Source organism: Medicago truncatula, chromosome 5 (assembly GCF_003473485.1).
Source record: "Medicago truncatula cultivar Jemalong A17 chromosome 5, MtrunA17r5.0-ANR, whole genome shotgun sequence".
Taxonomy (NCBI): Eukaryota; Viridiplantae; Streptophyta; class Magnoliopsida; order Fabales; family Fabaceae; genus Medicago; species Medicago truncatula.
In genome coordinates, this window is record NC_053046.1 from 42,279,282 (window position 1) to 42,304,061 (window position 24,780).

The following is a 24,780-nucleotide window of genomic DNA, read 5'->3' on the forward strand; positions in this document are numbered from 1 at the left end:
ATGAGGTCCAGATGGGTCCAGTTTGAAGCCGAGGAAGAAGAAGAAGACACCATCCAGGTAGCTACTTTCACTTGTATCTGTTGTTTCATATGTTGTTGATTCTATTTTATCAATATTATCAACTCAGTACTTATTTGCATCCAATAAAATCATTTTTAGGAACTAATCTAAAAGTGTGATTTGATTAGATGTATGCTTTAAAAAGTTTTACACCATCAGTTTATATAAATTAAAACCTTAAAATATCATTAAGATTTAAATATTTGTTAGAGTATTTTTAGGATTTGTTAGTTTTTTTTCTTATTTTAATTTAAAGATAAAGATATGTGCTTGAATTATAATTTAGCCCTATGCAGAGAGCTATGAAGCACGAACACTCCTCAGATTAGACGTGCCTTGGTGTTAGACACATGTCGCGTCCGACATTGACACGACATCGACACATATAATTACACTGAATTATGTGATTTTCTCAAATCATTAGCAGTGTCCGTGTCATGTCATGTCTGGTGTTTGTATCGTAACTGTGTTTCATAGGTAGAGAGATAGAGCCATGAAATAAAGTTAAAATAGAGTTTTCTTCGTATTGAAGTATATCTCATGTAACAAGGAGAACCTCAATTAAACTAACTATAAAACAGTGATAACATAAATGCAACAAATTTGTTATATTCAATATCCCCCTCTCAAGTTGGAAGATATATGTTTGAAATCCCCAACTTGGAAATGAGATGCAGAATAGGGATTTTAGGTAGTGCTTTTTTCAATGGGTCAGCTAGTTGATGTTTGGAGTTGTTATGATATGATTGTGAACAAGTTTGAGGAAACTAGAACAAACATATTCCCGGATAAAATCACAATCGAAGTCGATATGTTTGTAACGTTCTTGGCAAATGGGCTTAGTTGCAAGTTGGATGCCACTTTGACTATCACAAAATACAATGCTTGAACCAACAATAACATCAAAAAGCTTTGAGTTTAAGCCACAGTAACTCAGATGTGAGGGCAGCAATGGCCCTCTATTCAGCCTCTGCAGAAGAGCGAGCAACAATAGTTTACTTCTTCGGTTTCCAAGCTATCAAGAAATATGCAATAAGTGGTTGTGAATTTTTAAGAAACTTGGCAGCTTCCCCGATCAGCGTCTCGATAATATAAGTAAAATGGGGAATGGAGTTAACATCAGTTCGGTTCATCGATTCCTTGGATCTCAAAGTAAAAAACCAAGAACTGAACCAAACAGTGTCGGTTTAGATTGGTTTGGTTCGATTTTGATCCGAACCAAGGTCAGATACCTTTTCAGTTTTGACTTTCGGTTTCATTGGTTTTGTTCGAACCACTCCCCTAATTGTTGTTATTTGTACGACATATTTTTACTTGTTACTTTTTTTTTACAATTTTTTTTACTTGTTACTCATACGCTACAACATAAAATTATGAATAACTAGATTTTTGACCAGTGCTCCGCTCGGGTTTATTGTAAAGTGATTGACATACGAATAATAAAATGCAATATATAATAGGTAACGGTGAGAAAATAACACGTGATAATTCATAGTAGACAAAATAAAACACTTCATAAAATGTATGAAATCTGAAAATATTATAAAAGAAAATTCTGTAATCATATCAATAATTCGGGTATATATAACCAAGTTTACATAGAAATTAGGGTAGTCGAGTTTGCATGGAAATTAGAGCATTCTGTTTGTAAACGTATTAAATAAGTGTAGAAAATATTGTAAAAAAAAAAAGGCAACATGATAGGAATGAAATAAAGGCATAAAATTGGTTCAAAAAAAAAGTGTACAAAATATTGTAAAAAAAAAACATGAAATACAAAATATTGTCAAAAAAAATCCCGTAAAAAAAGTATAAAATAGAAGACATCAAACGTGATCATTGATATGCTTATAGTTTTTAGAACAAAAAAGTATAAAATGGAAGACATCAAACGTGATCATTGATAGACTCATAGTTTCTAGAACAAACTTGCAGGTAGAAAATATTTTCTTCAAAAAAAAAAAAAAAGGCACAAGAGGATAGGAATGAAATTGGGGTGATGCATTTTTTTAGATGAATTTGTTAGGTTAAATAATTGCAAACCTAATAAAGCAAAAGAGCGGAATAAATTAGGTTAAATTGATGCAGACCTAACAAAATTAATAAATAAGGATAAGTGTATAAAATATTTTCTTCAACAAAATAAAGGCAAGAGGATAAAAATGAAATTGGTGCGATGCATTTTTTTTAGGAAGAATTTGTTAGGTTAAATAATTGCAAACCTAATAAAGCAAATCAGCAGGAATAAATTAGGTTAAATTGATGCAGACCTAACAAAATTAATAAATAAGGATAAGTGTAGAATTTTCTATCATTCCTCTCCTTCCAGATCATATACAGGGTCACACTCAACACCATTCTATGAGCTTGATGCATACCATTGTTACTGTTACAATGAGACTGAATATATTGCAAAATAGAATGCCAATTGCTAGTATTGACCGTCATATTCATCCATCTCATAACACCTTTCCAAACAGCATCAGCATAATCATAAGAAAAAAAAGAGGTGAGAATGAGTTTCATTCTCATTTGTACACAAAATGCAAACTTGGTCACATTGGATACCTACTTTAAGCATACTATCACAAGTTGGCAATCTAGCATGAATAATCAACCAAGTAACAAACAGACATTTTGGAGGGGCTGGATTATTACATATTGTGCTCCTGATTTTCGGATATCAAACCATTAATTGATTTGAATCGTCAATCTTTGAACTCTCGATTTTTATTCGTGGGAAGGGAAAAAAAATGAGTAAAAACCCTTATCGAGACTTTGGATTCGGGGGTTGGTTACGCGAAGGGGAGGTGCTAGCACCCTAAGCATCTACGGTATTCCGTAGGAACCTCTTACCTAATTTATCTTGTGCTAAATTGATTTGCTTATTTGAAAAATTATTACCTAAAAGTATAATTGAAAGAATGGAGGGAGAAGAAGTATGTTTTTGGTTATTTTTATTTGATTTGGAAGGATAAAAATCCTATGCCTACATACCCTTAAAGAAAAGGGATCAAAACCAATGTAGTTCACCTAAAAAGTTTCTTTTTGGTGGGTTAGGTTGATTTTAAGATTTTTGAAAATGGGTTTTAAGAAGAGAAAGAGGCCTCAAGGCATGAGATAAAGGAAACAAGTGAGGTTGATTGATTTTAAAGTTTAAAAATGGTTGAAGTTGAATTAAGATTGATTGAGAATTTGATTAAGAAAATAAAGAGAAAATGTTGTTAAGAAAATGATTTTTGAATTTGACATGTTTAGGTTTTTTGATAAAAAGGTTTTTTTTTTCTAAACTAACGGTAAGCTAACGTAACGACGTACAAGAAATAAATGTGAAGTGTCGGTGCATGTGTCGGTGCTTGTGTTACCTACATTATTACATCAATTCCTAAATACAACCCTAAGGCCTTTATGCCGAAATAAAATGCAAGAAATAAAACTTACATCAATTTCCTATTTATACACACTAAGTCAATGACAAAATAAAATGATGAGAAAATTAAATGTGCATGCTATGATTCAAAACAAAGATTAAATTGTTAGTAAGCATAAAGAAAATTGTGATGAATGAGACATAAGAAGTAATAAGCAAAAAATTAAGAATTGTAACGCCCTCTTTGAAGTATTTGTTTTATTTGATTATTTTTAATGAGTTTAGAATATATTTAAATGATTATGTGATTTATTAAGTGGCTTATTTTAGTATTTAATAGTATAAGATTTGAAAATAAAATAAATATTGAGATGTGAGGCTGTTTTGGAATTTAGAGGAGTTTAGTGGAAATAGAGGAAATAAGAAAAATAGAATGAGGATAGAAATAAGAAGAAAACTAGGTTTAGAAACTTTTTTTACGTGAAACTGCTTTTTGGAGAAAAAGGGAGAAAACAAGAGAAGAGGAGAACCAAGAGAGAGAGAAGCCGCCGATCATTCATTCTAAGGTAAGGGTGAGACTAACAATCAATTCTCTTAAGCCTGTAATTCTGATAATTGTATTTAACATGTTGTAGGTTTAGTTTTTGAGAATTGGAGAATTAGGTTAAAAATGAAGGTTTTTATTGAATCTTTTTATAAATTCATGCTCTAATCTGATACTATGATTTTGTGTATATTATAATCTCTAAATCCATGATTTTAATCCGTGTTTAAATTATAGTTAATGTGTCTATCGATGATGGCTCCGATTTATTGAATATTAGTTCTTGTGTTGTTGCTGTGTACCTTAACCTTTGTTATTCATGAGTGTTACTTCTTATTATTGTTGCCTTATCTATTTGAATTCAGTCCTTGTTATTTGATGTCGCTGCTACATACGAAATTAATCCGAATCAATTAATTGTTGCATCTCTCTATTTCAATTTCCATTTATTGATTTCCGTACTGCACTTTTATTGGTGTTGTATTATGCATGATCTGTTCACTACTAATGATGTTTCAATTCAAATTGCCTTGCATGTTATTATATGATGGGATTATATCGAATGAAATAAAGTAGAAGCCATACAGTGTGGAAAACATAAGCTATATGTGTTTATCATTTCAAGATCATAATTTCTTTAACCTAACATGATTGATAATATTTAATTCATACTTTTAAAATTGAAAATAATTATTCAGTGACTAGTTGCTAATTTGCATAGTGTATACACTGCGAATGTATATGTACATGTGTTCTATGAAGAATTGATAATATGTTAGCTCAAAATAATATACTTCTTTTCCAGGTGATTGTATAAAGATAAATTATTTGACGATTATTTGACAATGTGTATTTGTGAGTTATTTGATTATGTATGTTGATGTGCTATGTGAAGATGTTTAAGAAGTCGAGTCCATGCATTAGCATTCTTTGTTGGAGGCTTGATGCTCTAGAGTATATTAATACTTAAATAGCGATAGGGGCTTGATGCTCTGGAGTATAATGATACTCAAATAGCGATAGGGGTTTGATGCTCTGGAGTATAATGATACTCAAATAGCGATAGGGGCTTGATGCTCTGGAGTATATTAATACTCAAATAGCGATAGGGGCTTGATGCTCTGGAGTATATTAATACTCAAATAGCGATAGGGGCTTGATGCTCCGTATTGATACCACATGCATATAAGAGGTCTAAGTTGCATAGTCGAGTTGGAGTCGCATTTGTCGAGTCAATGATGTTTATGTTGATAATTTGTGAAGTTGTAATTGTTTATACAAACTATGATTGAAGTGCTAAATGATATATTACTATCTATAATGAATATTAAGATGATTTGATGTTGATTAAATATAATTGTTGAATTATATGCTTAATATTATTGTTTTGTGAAATCTCACCCCTTCTGCTTGGAAATGTTGCTCTTCCTATGAGTAACTTGCAGGTGATCGTTAATAGGTTGTTGCTGTTGCTGTCGTGAGTGACTTATTCCTCACTGAGGCTTAGGATGCTCTGATACGTAACGGGATGGGATCTTTTGTGGCTATTTTCTATTCCTTTACGTATTGTTTATATTTTAATAAGGCCTGCGTGCCAAAGACTTGTCTATGTTAATGAATTTAATCCGCTGCAAAGTTTGAAATAATATGTTGATGATTTTTGAAGAGATAATTAGTTAATTATCTCATTTAAGATTTTTAAGAAGTGTAGCATTCCGTTTACGTGGAAACTCTGATTATTTAAAAGAAATTTTTATTTTGGGAAAACGGGGTGTTACAAAGAATAGACATGTGAAAATAACAAGTAACAATTAAAATTATCATCTAAAGACACAATTGAAAGCAAGTGAAGAAATGAGCAAAAAATTAAAAGAAACGAGTAGGATGAATTTTTTTGAGAATTAGAGAAAACTAAGATGATAAGAACAATATTTTTGGAATTTTTTTTTATTTGAATGTTTTTGTTATTTTGAATGATATATAAAACTAACGTAGCAATGAAATAAAAGTATGAGAATTTTGTAGTTAGAGAATTTTGTAGTGACGTTGGATCACCACAAAATCTTCTTTTTTTTGTATTTTTTTATAACATAAAGCAAAACAAAAATAAAATAAAATACCTTGAAACCGAAAGGGACAGAAAGGAGTAGAAAAAGAAGAAAGACTCGTCAACACAAGTCAAAAGAGGGAGAAGAGAAGAAAAGCACAGGAAGCATTAACTGTGTATTTCGGTGTGTTGAATGTAACGCCCACTTTCGTTTAATCGTTTATTTAATCGAGTTTAGGTGATTATATTATAATTATATAATATATGCATGATTTTGGTATGTTTGGATGATTTGATTGATGACGTGATAAGTTATGAGTTTTGGAGGATTTGATTATGATATGAGATTTATTTTATTGTTAAATAGAATAAAGATTTGAAGATAATATAAAATATTTAGTTGAGGGCTGTTTTGATATTTTAGATAGTGTTGGGGGAGAAAGTGAGATAAGATAAGTATTTTAAGAGGAGATATAAAAGGTTAGACCTAGTTTAGAAAAACATAAAGTACGTACGACTGTTTTTGGAGAAAAGGAAGAAAAAGCCAAGAGAAGAGGAACCTAGAGTGAGGGCTGCGATTTCTTCATACAAGGTAAGGGTGAGACTAATAATTCAATAATGTTATTTACTGTAATTCTGATGATTAGTTGACAAAGTTAGGATTGATTTAGAGAAGTTTTGGAATTAGGTCAAAACCCTAAAAATTGATGATCAAACGGTAAAAACTTGTTAGATTGATGAAAGAACCGCCCTTTAACCTTAGAATATGTTTAGGATGAATTCTGGAATCAAAACCACGCTTTGAACCATGTTGTGTGATGGATTTTTGAGAAAAACCCTAGTCTGCCCGTGCTTCTGTTCATCGCTCGCCACGACGAGTGATGATCCTCGCCTCGCGAGTGATGAACTTCATCGCTCGCCACGCGAGCCCCTTCCCTTCGCCTCGCGAGTTGTTTGGTGCAACTCGCCATGGCGAGCAACCCTTCCTCGCCTCGCGAGCTTAGGCAGAGTGCATGTCATATTTCGTGTTTCGACCTTTTTAGTTGAATCTTGTATGCCTTTGAGTACCTGAACATACCTAGTATTGATTAGGAATGAAAGTAGGATCAGAGGGAACCCAGAACAACCTTAGTTTGGGAGTTGAGTGGTACTCGCCATGGCGAGTAAGTACTCTCGCCTCGCGAGTACAACCAGGATGAACTTGTTTATGTGTTTATGCGATCTGTGTCGCACTTGTTGATCAAGAGTGAACCCCTAACTGGTAATGAGACCTAGTGATGTCGTTTAATGCAGACTGTAGAGTTGTTTAAGTTATATTAATATTAATTGAATATGAACTATTGTATTGTATATTCATGCAAGATAAGAAGATGTGATGATGATACAAATTATGTGCCTTGATATAATGATATCATCTTGTTATGTGACCTGTTTATGCTGCTTCCGTTATTTAACTAAGTGCATAATTATATGATGAAGTTTAGCTCCAAATTATTGGATGCATGTTGATAAGTTGATTACGATGTTTTGTTCATATGTGTCCATGCATAGCATATCATTGAGCTTAGTCCTCACCACGAATATTAGGAGCTTTGTCCTCCGCACGTTTTATAGGAGCTTTGTCCTCCGCACGATTAAAGTATATTAATACTTATGATGACGATTGGTACCACATGCATATAAGGAGTCTAGGAGCATTGTCACATTGTCATGATTAAGATGCCTTGTTGATAATGAATGAATATGTGATTATGTGATAAGTGTTTATTGATTATGTTACGTTGTTCATAATGAATTGGATATATGATTACGTGATAACTGTTTAGCATTTATGCAAAGTTAATAATGGAATGATTATGATGTTAATTTATGATTCGCAATTACATTGATTAATGTTATTTTATTATGAAATCTCACCCCTTCTGCTTGAAAATGTTGCCCTTCGTATGGGTAACTTGCAGGTGATCGTGCTTAGTGTGCAGTTGCCGTCGTGAGTGGCCTTACCTTCACTGTGTCGTCTAGGTCGCTCTGATACGTAACGGGATGGGGTTTTATGCTATAACATGCTTCATTCTCTTACGTGAACTGCCATGAATATTTACTGTTTTGATTAACTCTTTTGAGATACTTGTTGGGCCTGCGTGCCAAAACGTTTCATGAATTATGGTTAAGATTTTCCGCTGCAAATGTTTAAGATATTGGTTAAATTATTATTTAACTGTTGGATTACGTTATATGTGATATCCCGTTGTTTGATGTTTACTCTGATAAATGTTATGTTTTTAAAGAAATTTTAAATATTGGGAAAACGGGGTGTTACATTGAATGCATTGTGTGAGCCCTCTATTTATAGAGAAACTTCCCAACTAATAGGTGATAAACTTTGGGAACAAGTAATTCATCTAGTACAAAAATATGTCAATTGTCTACCAAAATATATCATATTGAGTACAAAAATATATTATTCAGTACATAAATATGTTATCCAGTACATAAATATATATTATTGAGTATCAAAATATATTTCAGATCAAGTACTAAAATATATTAGATTGCCTACCAAAATATATCATATTGAGTACAAAAATATATTATTCAATACATAAATATGTTATTCAGTACATAAATATATATTATTGAGTATCAAAATATATTTCAGATCAAACACTAAAATATATTAGATTGCCTACCAAAATATTTTAGATTGTGTTCCAAAATATTCTAGATTGCGTTCTAAAATAATTTAGCAAAACTTGGGGACAAGAAAGCACTTTTTAATAATGACCAAATTAATTATTTAATTTATCATTTGCAAATAAAATTTTTCTAGTGCTTACTTCGTTCACACAATTATGTACCCCCATTATATAATCTTAGGTCAAAAATTGGGTATCTCCGCCGAAATTTCGTCTAAAACGACGGACATTTCCGGTTTTAAAAGTACGAACGAAATGTGTAAAAATAGATAAAAGTGGTCAAAATTTGGGGTATGGCACATATCATTTTCCTCCAACCAACCTTTGCAAAGTCACCTCTTAAAGCATTATACATTCTCTTAATAGATAAATTAGCTTGTTGAAAACTACTGCCATCAACACTTGAAATAGTCTTTGCTGCACCAAAGACTTTTTTTATTACCCATGAAGCTTGTGCAGGCACATCCATGAGTAGCACATTCCTCCCCTTAGTGTAATATTCATGAACCCATTTCACCCATAAAACATCCTTCTTATTGGCCAAATTTCAAAGAAGTTTACAAATTGCAGCTTGACTCCAAACTTTCAAATCAATTACATTCCACCCACCAGCTGTCTTAGGAAGACACATACGCTCCCAAGCAATAAGTGCTCTTTTGGAAGTGTCAGATTTTCCAGTCCAGAGAAAAACCCTACAAGCTGTTTGAATAAGTTTTAGAACCTTCTGAGGAAGTACAAAAACCTGACTCCAATAAGTTTGAACACCAAACAAGACTGATTTGATAAGTTGTAACCTACTAGCATACGATAACAACTTAGAAGACCAATTTTCGATTCTACAAATGATCCTCTTCACCAGAGGTTGACACTGAATAACAAATAATTTTTTGGATGACAAGGGGACCCCAAGGTACCGAAAAGGAAGCTCACCTTTGATGAGGTTAAACTTAGTGACAATAGCATCTTGAACGCTCATGGATACACCTCCCAAATAAATTGAGCTCTTAGCCTGATTTGCTTTAAGGCTAAAAAATATTATTTATAGAGATAAAACATATTTTAACTTGATTTATTTAATTTTATTGTTAGCAAACTACTCTACTGACTGGCAGTACAGTAGTACTGCATAATTATCTCCCGCGTCTTCGCTTTTTTCTCGGCAAAAACTCTTCTTTCTTTAAATGGAAAAAAAAGAAGAAGAAGTAGAAAAACGTATATTCATATTCACTCATTCTTTCTCTTTTATCAAACAAACTACTTACTCGTCCAGTTTTCTTCATTCATTTTTCAAACAGAATGTCGCCCCCATTTGATGATTTTCGCAACTTCTTTGTGTTTATAACTTTCTACGTTCTCGGTGTCATCATTTTTGAATTCATCTGCTGGATAATCCGGACGTGCCACGACCGGTGGCGTTCACCCTCACCGGCGACAGTGGCACCTGAGCCAGTTAATGAGGCCCAGATGCTTCCAGTTTGAAGCCATTCTAGGAAGATGAAGACACCATCCAGGTAGCTATTGATTTGTATGTTGTTGATTCTATACTATTCTATTTTATCAATATTATCAACTCAAAACACACACACACATAGGGAAAATGATGATTGATCCATTTCATGTAATCACTTGATACAAAGTTACAAACTACTGTTGTTGGTGAGAATATTAAGCCTAAATATCGTTTTTAAGATTTAGGTTTAGATTTATAGTAAAATATCGTTATAGATAGAGATCAATTTCTATGCACTGACAAGTAAAATATTTGCATCATACTGTCATTTGATTAGATGCTTGTGTAAAAATGTTTCACACCGTCAATGTATATGAATTAAATCCCTAAAGATATCATTAAGATTTAAATTTGAATATTTGTTAGTGTATTTATAGGATAAAGATATGTTTTTGAATTATAATTTAGCGCAATGTATAGAGAGAGCCATGAATAAAAGTTGAAATCGAGTTTTCTTCGTATTGAAGTATATCTCATGCAACAAGGTGAACCTAAATTAAACCAACTATAAAACAGTAATAACATAAATGCAAGAAATTTGTTATATTCAATATCCTCCTCTCAAGTTGGAAGGTATAATGTTCAATATCTCCAACTTGGAAATGAGATGCTGAAAAGGGATTTTGGTAGTGCTTTTTTCAATGGGTAAGCTAGTTGATGTTTGGAGCTGATATGATATGATTGTGAACAAGTTTGAGGAAACAAGAACAAACATATTCCAGGATAAAATCACAATTGAAGTTGATATGTTTGGAACGTTCTTGGCAAGTTGGATGCCACTTTGACTATCACAAAATACAATGCTTGAATAACTCAGATGTGAGGGTTGCAATGGCCTTGTATTCAGCCTCTGTGGAAAAGAGAGCATCAGTAGCTTGCTTCTAGGATTTCAAAGATATCATGGAGTCATGCAATAACTGGTTGTGGATTATCGAGAAACTTGGCAACTGTGCCAATCCGCGTCCACATAGACAGTAACTTTGAGAGATTGGGTAGCTGGAAAAAGAATGCCTTGACCTGGAGTACTTTTCAGGTATTGCAACAGATGGTGGACATCTTGTAAATGAGAGGTCCTAGGATGAGCCATGAATTGGCTAAGCCGGTTGACCACGAAGGTTATATTCGGTCAAGAAATTGTGAGATACATAAGCCTTCCAATGAGTCTTCCGATAAAGAGATGGCTCCAAAAGTTCTTCACCATATGTATCATTAAGCCAAGTCTGATGATCAATAACAAGTTTAGGTTTGGCTGCAAGGAATAATGTGTGAGTTAACAATTTCATAGTATATTTGTGTTGGCATAAGTGAAAACCTTGCTTTGACTTAGCTATCTGTAGGCCAAGGAAATATTTGAGATCACCAAGTACTTTCGGTTTGAATTTGGCTTCCAATATTTGTTGTGTTTGCTTGATGAGGTCAGAATTATGACTGTCTATGTTGATTTCGTCGACGTATATAGACTAGAAACACCACCAAATGTCCTCCTTTCCCTTTAGTGACTAGGGAATTGTCTTCTGAACATGCAGAGAAACTAGAACTTTTTATGGTGAAAGAAATTTTTTCAAACCATTGACAGGATTCTTGAAGCAGTAGGATATGACATCTCGAGTGATTTAGAATTTGTGAAATGTGAGGTCTATAAATTTGTATCCATTACAACTAATAGGATATCCCAAAACACACATGGAGAGGCCCTAGGTAAGAACTTGTTCCTTTGAGATAGAATAGTGGAAGCATAACATAACATAAGCAACCAAATATGCGAAGGCCACTATAATTAGCTGATTTGTCAAACACCAGTTCAAAAGGGGATCTATTTTGCAATATAGGCGACGGTGTTCCGTTTATTAAGAAAGTGTCAGTTAAGACAGATTCACTCTAGATGCATTTAGAAGGTGTTTACGCTTCCTTTCCACAACAGAGATTTTCCTCAGGTCGATGTGGACATGAAGTGTTTTGCATTCTGCAGGGGACACTGCTGCGCTGTCAGAATGCAGCTTCTGTTTTTGACACAGTGGCAGAAGGGAATAATAAGCACCGAGCTTCCATGTTCAATCCGGAGCTGATGGGGTTTGGTCTTAAAATTGGATTGTGCGTGCAGGCTTAAATTTTTTCAAGAAGTGGCATTTTTGTGAGACTTGTAATTCGTAGCAGTTTGCATTTCATTCTTTAGTCAAGTGATTGTGAGCAGGGAGATGGTTCCAATGAAGGGTTATTCAGTGGATATCATGGTGACAAGTAGATTTGTGGAGTCTCTTTCTCGTGCCAATTCACAGTAATATGCTAGTTTGGCGTAGGCGTGCAGATATGGATGTAATCTAGATATTTTGAGGCATCTGCTGTTATTTTATATCATGGTGGAGTTTGATAAGCCAGGGTCTGATGTGGTTTCTTGACAGAAATGCCATTTTAACCAATTAAAATCATAGCTTATCCGTTACCAATATGATTCTACTCATGCATAATGTTGAAACTACCTTTAAATTGGCCTTTCGTTATCTATGGTGGCTTGCTGTGTATAATAAGGCAATTGAGACCTTAGTAAAGTTATACTGTCTTGCTTAGGATTGGTCGAAATAAGTGATTGGAGGTTAGTAATATGCTTATCAGAATTGGAGCTGCAAGATTCATGGGACCTCAATGTGCAACAATGAGGCATAGAAGATTTGGTTTTGGAACTGTATTGGATTATGAACTATTTTCTGGTTTTTGCTTGTTTAGAAGTGTGTTGTTTCAATTTCTGTCAAGCAGGACAATTGGTAGTCTTGCTTGCATCGGTGTATACTTTGATCTATTTTTCTTATTAAAAAAAAAGCATGACTCATATGTGCTTGAAATGTATTATGCCATGATTTAATTGTATGTTTTCATCTATTTCTTATGAACTATTTTCTAACCCTTTTATGTGTTGAATTATTGGGATTATTGATGTTTTGTACAGATGAATCTCATGAAGACTTAAAGATACGAGGAGACATCTCTTAAAGATTTGCTAACTTAGGGACTTATTTATTAGTTTTTACACTTAGATTAATATTGACTTTTTATAGGATTAATGGATTGGTGTATGACTGGTTACTTTGACATCTCACAGGAATTATTGTTATTATTGCTTTTCTGAAGAGTTTGTTTATTTTTTGTTGAGAAATTTTAAAGTTTGTGTTTGTTGTTTCCATATATATATATATATATATATATATATATATATATATATATATATATATATATGTTACTTTCTTTAATCTCTTAAAAATTGTGATTTAGTCGAGTTTTTTAATTCAATTTCTAAAGAATTTTGGACCAATGTAATTTGACATTTTATTTGTCTAAAGAATTTTGGACCAATGTAATTTGACATTTTATTTGATCCTGTTAAAATAGTTGCAAGTTAGGTGGTTAAAACTTAAAATAGTTTGGTGGTTATGGTTAAGTTAACCACTCTAGTTAGTGTATCTCAAATCATCTTTTATCAATCAAATATGCTTACTGATGGAACTTTACCTCATGAGCTTGACTATGCTCTCTTCAAAACTTTGAATAAAACATTGATCAAAACTTTTACAGTAAAATTCGATTAATTTCTCCGTTATAGATGGATGGTTTTTTCATTGAAAAACTTTTCATGAGACGCAATTTTTGAATTTAGTTAACATGCTACAACTAAACAATAGATTATATGTCTAATCATAAGCATTACAACTAAATCCAGATCAATTGCACTTTCAAACACAACTCTTTAATAGTAGATCCAGATGATGCTACACATGGTTCTATTCTATATGTTGGAATTTCATCAAGGTTGATTAACATGTAATATAAGGTAGCGAGCAAATAAGAGAACATGTTCATTGTTCATCCTCACTCCAATATCAATATTGTGGTACCATATCAACTCGATAAATATATTCACTTGCTCACTTAAAAATAAGCTCAAACTCATTTCATAAACAAAAAATGTTTGTGAGCTACATACACTTACGCACATGGTTACATAAACCATATGAAGAAAGGCATCTCAACAAATCAAATAAGCTTCAACATCATCAAACAGCTGAATGACTACAATAAAATGATAATTAAAAAGAAAAAAAATTGAACTATCCAACTAAAAAAAGAGCTTTCGTGGGGGCGGTGCTCTAGATTCAACTTTGGAGGATAAGTTTGAGGACTTGAGGGGAGCGGGCACTGTCTTGCTTTCTTTTCCCTCGGCCACTTTGTCAAGAAGCTTTGCTGCCCTTGGATCTGTTAGCAGCTTCTTCTGAAAAGACTGCGAAAAGCCAGTGGCAATGATAGTCACGTGAATCTCCCCGGTGTAACGATCATCAACAACAGCTCCAAATATAATATTGGCAGAAGGATCAGCCAAACTAGTCACAACCTGTAAAAATTACACGCATTGAGAACTTGACATAATAAAGAGAAAGGCCAGAAAATGCAGATACAAAGCCAATGATAACTGGGTGTATTCTATCAAAGGCAAAATGGAAAATAAAGTACAATAATAGAGTAAGAGTAATGCGAGCAACACTCTCTTTTGAGCACTCTCTCTAATACTCGCTCTCTTATTGGTTTAAATCACTGTGGGTATGCACTTTGAAAATTGAACCCACACAAAGTAGTGGGACATCCCTTGATTTCATCCAATAAAAGAGTAAGTTTTATAGAGAGTGTTGCTAGCATTCCTCATAGAGTAATATGAAGCACAAAATCAAGAAGAAGAAAAAAAGATCCTTTAGGGACGGTATACATATATTCCTTTTCTCTTCAAGAAAGTTATTGGAGGCTTGCATCATTTTGATTAGATGAAAGAATATATAACAATTTTACAAGTTAACTAAAATGAATATTAACACAATAAAATACTACTGCACTCTGCCTGAAGTCATTAATATTAAATCAAGTAATATTTGAAGATTAGTATTCGAACAAAATATGTCACTTTAGCAACAAATTTACAGAATCAAAGTGTAAAAGGAATAAGTAATAACGAGATTTTTCTTTAACAAGTAAAAATTCATATACCTGAGATACCCTGTTAACTTCCTGCAGGGTAATGTCCTTTCCTCCAGTAATATTATACACTACCCCAGTGGCTGATTGAATAGATGATCCAATTAAAGGAGCCAAAGTAGCCTGTTCGGCTGCTTCTTCGGCTCGGTTTTTACCGGAGGAAACACCTACTCCGAGCATTGCAGTACCAGAGTCTTTCATCACAGCTTTTACATCAGCAAAATCCACATTCACAAGTCCAGGTATCTGAAAGAACACAACAACCAGGGTTGTCAAAATCGACCAGTTTACCCCATTAGAATAATATATGCATGACATGAGGAATTATAGCATCACACTCTCTAACAAACACATCCCAACACACTTGTTCCTATTGATTAAAATTCATGAGTTCAACTAAGTTTATATGGGACCCACATAATTTGGTGCGACCGATGTGAATTTTAACCAATAAAAGAGTCTGTTCAAGAGTGTGTTAGCATTGTAATCGGGATCGAGTGCTGGTCTGTAGGATTGAAAGATCCTATCCTACCGTCACACGGCACCTCAATCGTCTTCGACTTTACTCAGGTTTGTTTTTGCTCTGTTTTTTTTATGGTTCCTCTGTTTTTCCTCTGTTTTCTTGTTTGTATCCTCTGTTTTTCCTCTACTTTCTCTTTTTTTTTTGCTCGGTTCCTCTGTTTTCCCTCTATTTTCTCAGTTTTTTTTTCTCAACTCTATCAACAACCTACGGATCCTACTTACGAATCGTGTTATGGCCCTTGTGTTTACAATCTTTCACCAGCCTACTGATCCTACTTATAAACACAAACCTGACTACATTGTTTCCCAGCACTATTCTACATGACATATATTTTTACATAATACCGTAACTGCATTACGCATCAATCATTTAAATTTTTAACTTAATTCTAAAGAAAAAATACATTAAACCACCATAATAAAGTGTCATCCTAAATTAAAAAAGTAAATGCTAAAATTAAAAAGAAACTGGCCCAACACCTAACAATAGTAATATCAGAATAATCACATTTTATTTTTAAAAAAAATAATAAAAGAATAGTTGCATATTGAAAATTGACAGCATATAAGTAACCCTCTAGTTTAAGCTATTGCACTAATGTTAAATTCCCACAGCGGAAAGCTTGTAAGTAATATAAGTAGTCCCTCTAGTTGTGTAAGTTCATTGTACGAGGGAAAAATTACACTAATGTAAAATTGTCCCAAATCGAAAATTTGGTAAGTAATAGGGAGGAGGACTGTATAAAATGGCAGCGTGAAGTACATTTGACCAGGGAAAAATTAGTGTGTTGTTTCAAAATATAAACCTTTGCTTCCCAGACCCTATGAATACGTGTGTACGAGTTCGACGAGTTGACTTGCGATTCGAGCACAAGTTAACAAGCGAATTCCAATTTGATTAGATTTTGAGTTAGCAAGTGAATTGACTCGAAATTGCTATATAAACTCGAGGAATCGAACAATTTCACAAGTTAATTCGCGATTTTAACAACCTTGCACACAACAGGTCACATGATTTAGGCAAAAAGACTACACGATAAACCCTTGACATAAGTTCAAGTCCAATTATGAAGAGTGGCAACTCAAAAGAATCGTTTCAAGTCTAGTGGGACCAACTAGGGACTTAAATCATGCTCTAAAGACCATGAATAAGAAAAATAGAATACATTGTTTGCAAATCAACTCACTGTTATAATGTCTGAAATTCCCTGAACTCCTTGGCGTAAAACATCATCTGCAAGACGAAAAGCATCCTGGAGGGGCATCTGCTCGTCAGCTATGTCAAGCAGACGATCATTTGGAATTACAATAAGTGTATCAACATTTCTCTGAAGCTTTTCAATGGCTTCAAGTGCCTGAACAAAATATCAAATGAATACCATTATATTTAACAATAATTAAGACAGACTAGAAAATAACTCAGTAATGACTGTTCTCAAACAAGGAGAGGAGGGACACCTGCCTGCAAGGATCTTTTACGTCCTTCAAAACTGAAAGGATATGTAACAACACCTACAGTCAAGTAACCTGCCTCTTTTGATATTTGGGCCACAACTGGTGCAGCACCAGACCCTGTACCCCCACCCATCCCAGCTGTTATAAACACCAAATCTGATCCTTTAAGGGCATCAGCAATAGCTTCTTTTGATTCCTCGGCAGCTTGTTCGCCCAAAAGTGGATTCCCACCGGTACCTGCATCACCATCAAACAATTTAAATCAAAAGGCCAACCGCCAATCAATTTCTCAAAAAAAACTAGGAAGGATATAGGAGTGAAAACATGTGCAGGAGAGTGCTTGACCTAATCCACGAGTCAGAAGCTCTCCGATTTTAATAGGATTCTCAGCAGCTGAATGTAGTAGTGCTTGAGCATCAGTATTTATTGCATAGAAGTCTACACCCTGAATATAAATATAAGCAGAAGAAATCAACATTAGCATTCACAAGCAAGGTTTTAAGAAACTAACTATCTGCAACAACAATTTGGAGCGCATTAGCAGTATTTGATCAAAATTTCCACAATATATCATGGTTGGCAGCAAATTTATCTTTGTTTACATGGTTTCATAGCATTGCAGGAAAACACAAAATAAAAATGTTATCTTAATGAATAGTTCCACTAGAATGAAAGGTTATCAAATACAACAACAATCAAGCCTTATCCCACACTAAGTGGGGTCAGCTACATGGATCAAATTACGCCATAATGTACTATCATGAACCAGATTTCAATCTGATAGATATAGGACTCCTAAGGGCATAAGTTATAGAATATTAGTTGTTTATTTAATATATTAATTAGTAATTGTTACATAGTAACTGCTATCTGTAGAACTTCTATGTAACTGCTACAATGAGTTAGTATTATAAATAAAGATGCAGAGGAAAGGGGAAGGCATTGGGTATTTTGTATGTGGGTTGGTTTGGGAGAGACTGGGCTCTCTAATTCCTAGAGGTTGGTTACTTTTCTGCAGTTACTTTCTTATATCAATAATAATAGATCATTCCTTTATTATTATGCAATAATCTACCAAATACCATAGAATTATCATCGGTATTTATTCACATCTGAACCAGAATCTAACACTAGTATCAGAGCATCAATCTTGGAACTGTGGTACGTTATGGGTGAAATGGAGTTTCGAGTGTATGAAGGCGAAGAAGACGCATATTGGTGGTTACTTTGCATCGATAAATATTTTGCTGCGAAGAATACACCAGAGACGGAGAAGTTGGCAGAAGTCGTGACTGTGTTGCGTGGATGTGCTCATCAATGGTGGTTTTGGGGGCACCACCATCATCCACATGCAAGTTGGCAATCATTCGTCACTGCCTTTTTGTGGCGTTTTAAACCAGAATATCGAGACGTCTTGCCTATACCTGATGAAGAAGAGGAGCATGATATTCAATCGAAGTCGTTGACGGTTCAAGGTTCATTTGATGTTCAACAAGGGACTAACCAAGGGGAAAATGTTCTGATTGAGATGGAAGAAGACAAGGAAAAAATTCAGTCAGAAAATGAAGGAAAAAGAAATGAAGAGTCCATTACAGAACCATTGAAAGGGTGTTTGAAGGACACAAGAGAAATTTCAGATATAGAAGGGAAAATGACGATTCTCTATGAAGATGTCGATGAAGATATATCAATAATAATAGATCATTCCTTTATTATTATGCAATAATCTACCAAATACCATAGAATTATCATCGGTATTTATTCACATCTGAACCAGAATCTAACACAATCCAACTCATTAAACTCTAAATCTTTCTTAATAAGCCTTATAGTTTTTTCTAAGTCATCCTCTGCCTCCAGTGAATTGACTATCCTCCATCCGATCTACTATCCTTACTACAAAATCTATAGGCCTTCTCTCTACATGTTCAAACCACCTAAGGCCAGTTTCCACCACCATCTTTTTAACTATAGGTGCTATGCCAACTCTCTCTAGTGTTGTCATTTCTAATCCTATTCCATCTAGTCTCACTACACATCCAGCGCAACATTTTCATCTTTGCTACGCTTATTTTATTCTCGTGTCTGTTCTCTACTGCCCAACACTCCGTTCCATACAACATAGCCGGTCCAAATTTCTGAATAAAACTATGCTATATGAAGTGCCACTAGAGTGAACCAGTCAACAACAACAATAATAGCACCAAAGTTATCACATTTACAGCTACATAGAGTTTGTACATAAAAAATGAAAATAATCCATTAACAATGCTTTAAATTGGGTTCTAAAATAAGTGAAGGGCAAGGTAAAAATGAAAACTTTATGGAAGAAAAATAAAGGGACGAAAACCCGACCTGCAAACCACTACCAATCATGCGATTAACGGCATTGTTACCACCACCCCCAATTCCAACGACCTTAATCTTAGCGTTATCAACATAAGCTAAAGAGCATTTAACAGACCCAAAACGACGAGTGAAACGTTGCGTTTTGGGGTAAAGTGAAACTGAATGTGAAGTGGATAGTGATGAATTGTGGAAAAGGGAAGAATGTGATAGAAGCTTATTTGGGTTTGTGAGAGAAGAAGGAAGAAGCGTAGTAACCATTTTTGTTATCTTGAAAATGGGTTTTCTTTTTTGCTTTTTTGTTAGGGTTTTAGCTTAATAGCTTAAGCTGAAATTTTTTAGCTTTTTTCAATTTGGTTGATGTCTTTTGGATTGAAACAAGATGAAGCTGACGGTCAGTAGTAGTCATTCAATAATCCAACGACGTCGTTTTCGCTTATTTTCCATTTTTTACTAAACAAACTTTAAAAATAACTGCCTTTAAAATTAAAAATAAAAATATTGATAAAAATAAATAAATAAATAACTGTTATAGAAAGTAAATCAAAATTACTATGTTTTCTATGAATCGATTATATATAGTATAACTACGCATAAATGGAATACATCAAAATCGTTAATTAATCGTGAGTAGAGACGAAGTCAAGAATTAAGTTTAAGAATGAACAAACTTAAAAGTATAATAAACTAAAAATATATAAATAAATTTTCATATGCACAATTTATAAGACAAATTAAGAAATCATAAAATATAGGTGTGTGAAGTTAATATTATCAAACAAACATAAAAAGGATTTATATTTTCTTTCAATAAATTAATTTCATGCTTGTGTTTATATTTTGCTTAGTTTAAAGGTTTTTATGGGGCATTTGTCATGGTCTTTTGATAGGTAAACAACATGAATTTCATTAAGTCCTTGTACAAAAAATTATCTCTCTTCCATTAAAATAAAAGGATAATGATTAAGAGCACGACATAATTTTTCGTGCAGTTGCACGACAACATATTTTTCTCTTTTATTTTATGACAGTGTTGTGCTAGTGTTGTACCAACATATACATATCTCTTGTGAACTTGTGAAAGTGTTGTGCTAGTCTATGCATATCATCCTATGATATAATATATGTTTATATAAACTTTGTGCTAGTTTTGACTCAAATGCCAAAAATTCCACTTTTCACTAGAGGTGAGCCATGTACCTCTATCTAAGGACTAAGTGTTGTTTTATTCATTTAAGATATAAAAAGCAAAAGCACATTTATGATGGAATTGGAAGCAAATTAAGGAAAAAAAACATTGTCGTGCACCTTTCGTGTAATTACAGGGTCGTGCCATATAGCACCACTCAAAATAAAATGATCGAATGTGAGTGTTTTAAATGTTTTCATTGTCAACATTTTTTCGTTGATTTAATCAAATCATTGGTCCTAACAGGTATTAATCAATTTATTCCTTTAAAGATGTTTGATTTAGTTCTAGATTTCTTGTCTTTCCTAATTTTAGAGGATTAAACTTGCATTTCTTTTTTCTAAAAGTTTCTAATTAGTTTCAACATTTGGCTCTTTTTGTAGAAAAACTATTGAAATACATTAAACAACCCAATAAATATCGAGTACGTTTTTTGATTAGATAACTCACTCTATGATGTTAGATTTGCTAGACGACGGTTAGCAAATGATGTAGCTTGCTCTTTAGCAAAGGCGACAAAATTTACAACTAATTATTTTTATTTCCCATTTGATTTTTAATGAAATGCATTGAATTTTTATCCTTAAATTAAATAAATAAAAAACTGGATACATGGAAAGACGGTCTTTTTTATTGGTTAAAAATACCTTTTAAATATAAACTTACGTACCCCTAAAAATATTGGACATTTGGACGGTCCAGATAAAAAGAAACACAGCACCTTGGACCTTCGACGTGTAATGTAACTGTAGCTGTACCTGCACGTAACGTTCATTCAATTATGAACACTTTCTTCGAATTTGTGTAATTAAGCAGATCGAAATCGAAATGGGTTTCGTTGTCACCTCGCTAATCTTCCTACTCATCGGAATCATCGCATGCCTATCTACAAGAATTTGCTTCAACAAAGGACCTTCTGCTAATCTGTATGCTTATTCTTCCACCGAACTTCATTATATTGTTTTTTAGCATTAACCCTTTTTAATTTCTTCATTTATTTCGATTCTTAGATTAACATAATATCAATTATGCACTAAATTGGAGCAACTCACAATCTTATTTTAACTGAAGTAACCAAATACTTATTGGCTATGGTAAATTGTTATATAATTCTATTTTATATGGATGGTTGGATTGGATTATCTCGTAATGGTTTTATTTTCTAAAAAAAAATTCACCTTTACTTTTTTTTTTTTTTTTTTTGGATTTATGTATTTCCAGTGCCAAAACTAAGGAGCCTGTTTAGACTGATTTATTTGAGCTTATCTACTTGCATAAACACTTGTGACATTGTCTGGCAGAACTTATGAAAATAGCTTCTGACATGTTCGTAATCTGTTTTCGGCTTATTTTCATAAGCTCTCAAGAATGTCTAATGATAACAGGTTATAGAAATAGCATATTTATAAGCTGTTACATGATAATTATGCTAAGAGTTGGAAAATAAGCTGTTTATTTCAATAGGGTCTAAGACAAAAATGGTTGGACTAATTGATCATAATTGATAAGATAACTCTTCAAATGTTGTCTAAAGACTTTGGTTACACTTCATGGAAGGAAATGATTCCATAGATCACATTATACTTTTTAAGAATATCTTACAGAGAATCAAAATAAGTGCGTTCATTATCTGACATTAACTGATAGATTACAATTTTTTGCAGAGTAAGTTTCTGGGTGCCAACTTTTAATGTTTGTTAAAAGGCTAATGAATGTCTCTTTTACTTGATTTAGATTTTATCGACATCTTTCTGGGCAGGCTTTGTTGTTTAGTACCTTATTTTGTTATGAATTGTTTATGAAAATGCCACCTTGTTGTGTCTCGGTTCTCCCTCTAAAGAGAAGCTCCGTCTTTCAAAGTTCTTTTCTCTAATATCTTATTATTCTGTTGCAGATTTCACCTTACTTTGGTCCTTACATCAACAATATGCTGCTGGATGATGTAAGTCCGTGTTTGATTTAACATTCTTAGTTTGGTTTGTCTAATGTTTGTAATTGAATAGGCATTGCAATTCACAACTACGCTTACTTGGTATGGTATTGATCACTTGAAAAAGTAGTATAGTAAAACTCCTCACATGTGTAGCACCGACACTTCAGGTTGAAGATGTGTCTGAGTGTCTGACACTCATACAAGTTACAAGTCTGACGGTCTGACACATGTGGTTACAGTCACTCACTTCCATTTTTATCATTACTAATGTCCATGTGTCATTATCGGTGGTGTCTGATGTCCTTGTCTGTGTAAGCGCTCCATGGCTCTTTACTCCCCAAGCGTAATCTATTCACTTCATAATTGATTCCCTTGAAGTTGTTTGTTCTAATACTTACTCTTTTACTCTCTGACCAAAACCATGATACTGCTGCACAATTTAAATATCATATCCTTTTTAGCAGCACTAAGTAAAAGTAATTGAATAGGCACAAATAAACAGTGAAAATGGAATTTGTTTAGATAGTCATGCCTGAGCAAGTAGGGAATTTTTCCACCAAAATTCACAAGTAGACAAAAGAATATGATGGGAAACTTTCTGTTGTTTTTTTTTAAGACGGGGAAACTTTATCTAGTTCTTGATGTGTAAATTAATTGTAATATATTTGTAGTGTGTTAATAAATGGAAATCTTTAAACTGTGAGTGGCCTATCAATCAAAAAGTGCTTTACATTAATATCTGTAAATTAACTTGTTATCATTTTTATCAGCCGTCTGCACTATATTTTACACGAGGAAATTGTAAACAAGTTAGGTACTTGTTCATTTGAGTTCTTGTAAGGAACTTGTGATAAAATTGAACAAACACACGTGGAGTGGATGTTTTCTTCCTCATCCCAAGGAGTTTATGCTGTCAGACATTAAGTCCAGTACAATCAAGGGGGAGAGAAAGGGACTTTATATGGGATGATACAAAGACATTGCTTAGTTGAATCACAGCATTTGGAAAGACATTATATTAGTATGCTGCTGAGAATGCTATAGTTTACTTTTTCAATTCGTAGCTTCCTGATGAAAGCACAATGTAACATGATTTTGTCACTTTCCAAACACGCACTTAGTGTTTTTTGGGTATATTTTGTACCAAAATCTTGTCCAGTATAATCAAGGTAGGGAGAAAATCAAGCTTTGGATGGTATTGATACAAACACATTGCTTTGGGTGGAGGGGATATTTAAAAATCTATATCGATAACACTCATTTTAACATCATAGTGATTTAGTTTCCAAATATATCTGCCTTGTGTGATAAACTTTTGTTCATTTTTTTATGTATGAAATAATGCATTTCCTTTTGGTCCCGGAACTAATTCTAGCTCGTGAATAGTCATGTCCTGTTTTGTATTGTCGCGCATAACTTTACTCTTTTCTTCTCCCCTATTAAGCTTACCTTGGTTGTTGATTTGTTTTATCAGGTGGGCGATTGTATATCTGGCACAGATGAACCCGCTCATAGTTCCCATCTTGAGTGATGGCGAATAAAGTTCTGTGTAGACAAATGAAATTCAGTACGAGTACAAATCGCCGATTGTCTGCTTGAGAGAATATGACTTGGCTCTCCTGAATACGGTTTTTTCTATGGATGGATGTATTTATAGTTGGATAGTGGTGTTTCGGTTGAATTTTCCTACATTATTCATGTTATAATTGATGTATTTAAGCTCCATTCATTTCAGAAGTTGGTAAATAGTGGGAGTATGTATTTAAGGGAAATAAATTTATGAAAGGGGGTTATTTGGTTTTTGTATTATATATGAAGAAAATAAGTGATGAGAAGGAGAATTCATTCATGCCAATCCTGTTCTTATTTGTATGATTCTACAAAATGATTGAGCTAAGCTCTTCTCATTATTAGTATCACATGGAACATTTTGTTGTTGATGATGATGATGCATGACACAAGAAGCATATGGTAAACCCCCTGTTGCTGCTGCATCGTTTTTTTCTCTTCATGCAGTTTTTGAGGGAAACAGGATCATGTTATATGAATCCTAACTCTAAACTTTTAAAGAGAGGAAGTGGTCGTATCGTGTGATACA

General features: G+C 33.5%; 2 protein-coding genes across 2 annotated transcripts; one reads left to right on the forward strand and one right to left on the reverse strand.

Annotated features, from left to right (window-relative positions):
• Window positions 1–14,115: 14,115 nt before the first annotated feature.
• Window positions 14,116–19,936, reverse strand: LOC11433055 (cell division protein FtsZ homolog 1, chloroplastic). Its single transcript, XM_003617618.4, has 6 exons — window positions 19,570–19,936; window positions 17,560–17,659; window positions 17,222–17,451; window positions 16,947–17,114; window positions 15,250–15,483; window positions 14,116–14,605 (listed from the first exon to the last, which is right to left on the reverse strand). The coding sequence occupies exons 1-6, from the start codon at window positions 19,819–19,821 to the stop codon at window positions 14,333–14,335; spliced, it is 1,257 nt and encodes a 418-aa protein (XP_003617666.2). The 5' UTR covers window positions 19,822–19,936; the 3' UTR covers window positions 14,116–14,332.
• Window positions 19,937–21,437: 1,501 nt separating this feature from the next.
• On the forward strand, window positions 21,438–24,608 carry LOC11425878 (V-type proton ATPase subunit e2). The gene is made up of 3 exons (XM_003617619.4): window positions 21,438–21,675; window positions 22,644–22,691; window positions 24,157–24,608. The coding sequence occupies exons 1-3, from the start codon at window positions 21,578–21,580 to the stop codon at window positions 24,221–24,223; spliced, it is 213 nt and encodes a 70-aa protein (XP_003617667.1). The 5' UTR covers window positions 21,438–21,577; the 3' UTR covers window positions 24,224–24,608.
• The last annotated feature ends 172 nt before the right edge of the window (window positions 24,609–24,780 follow it).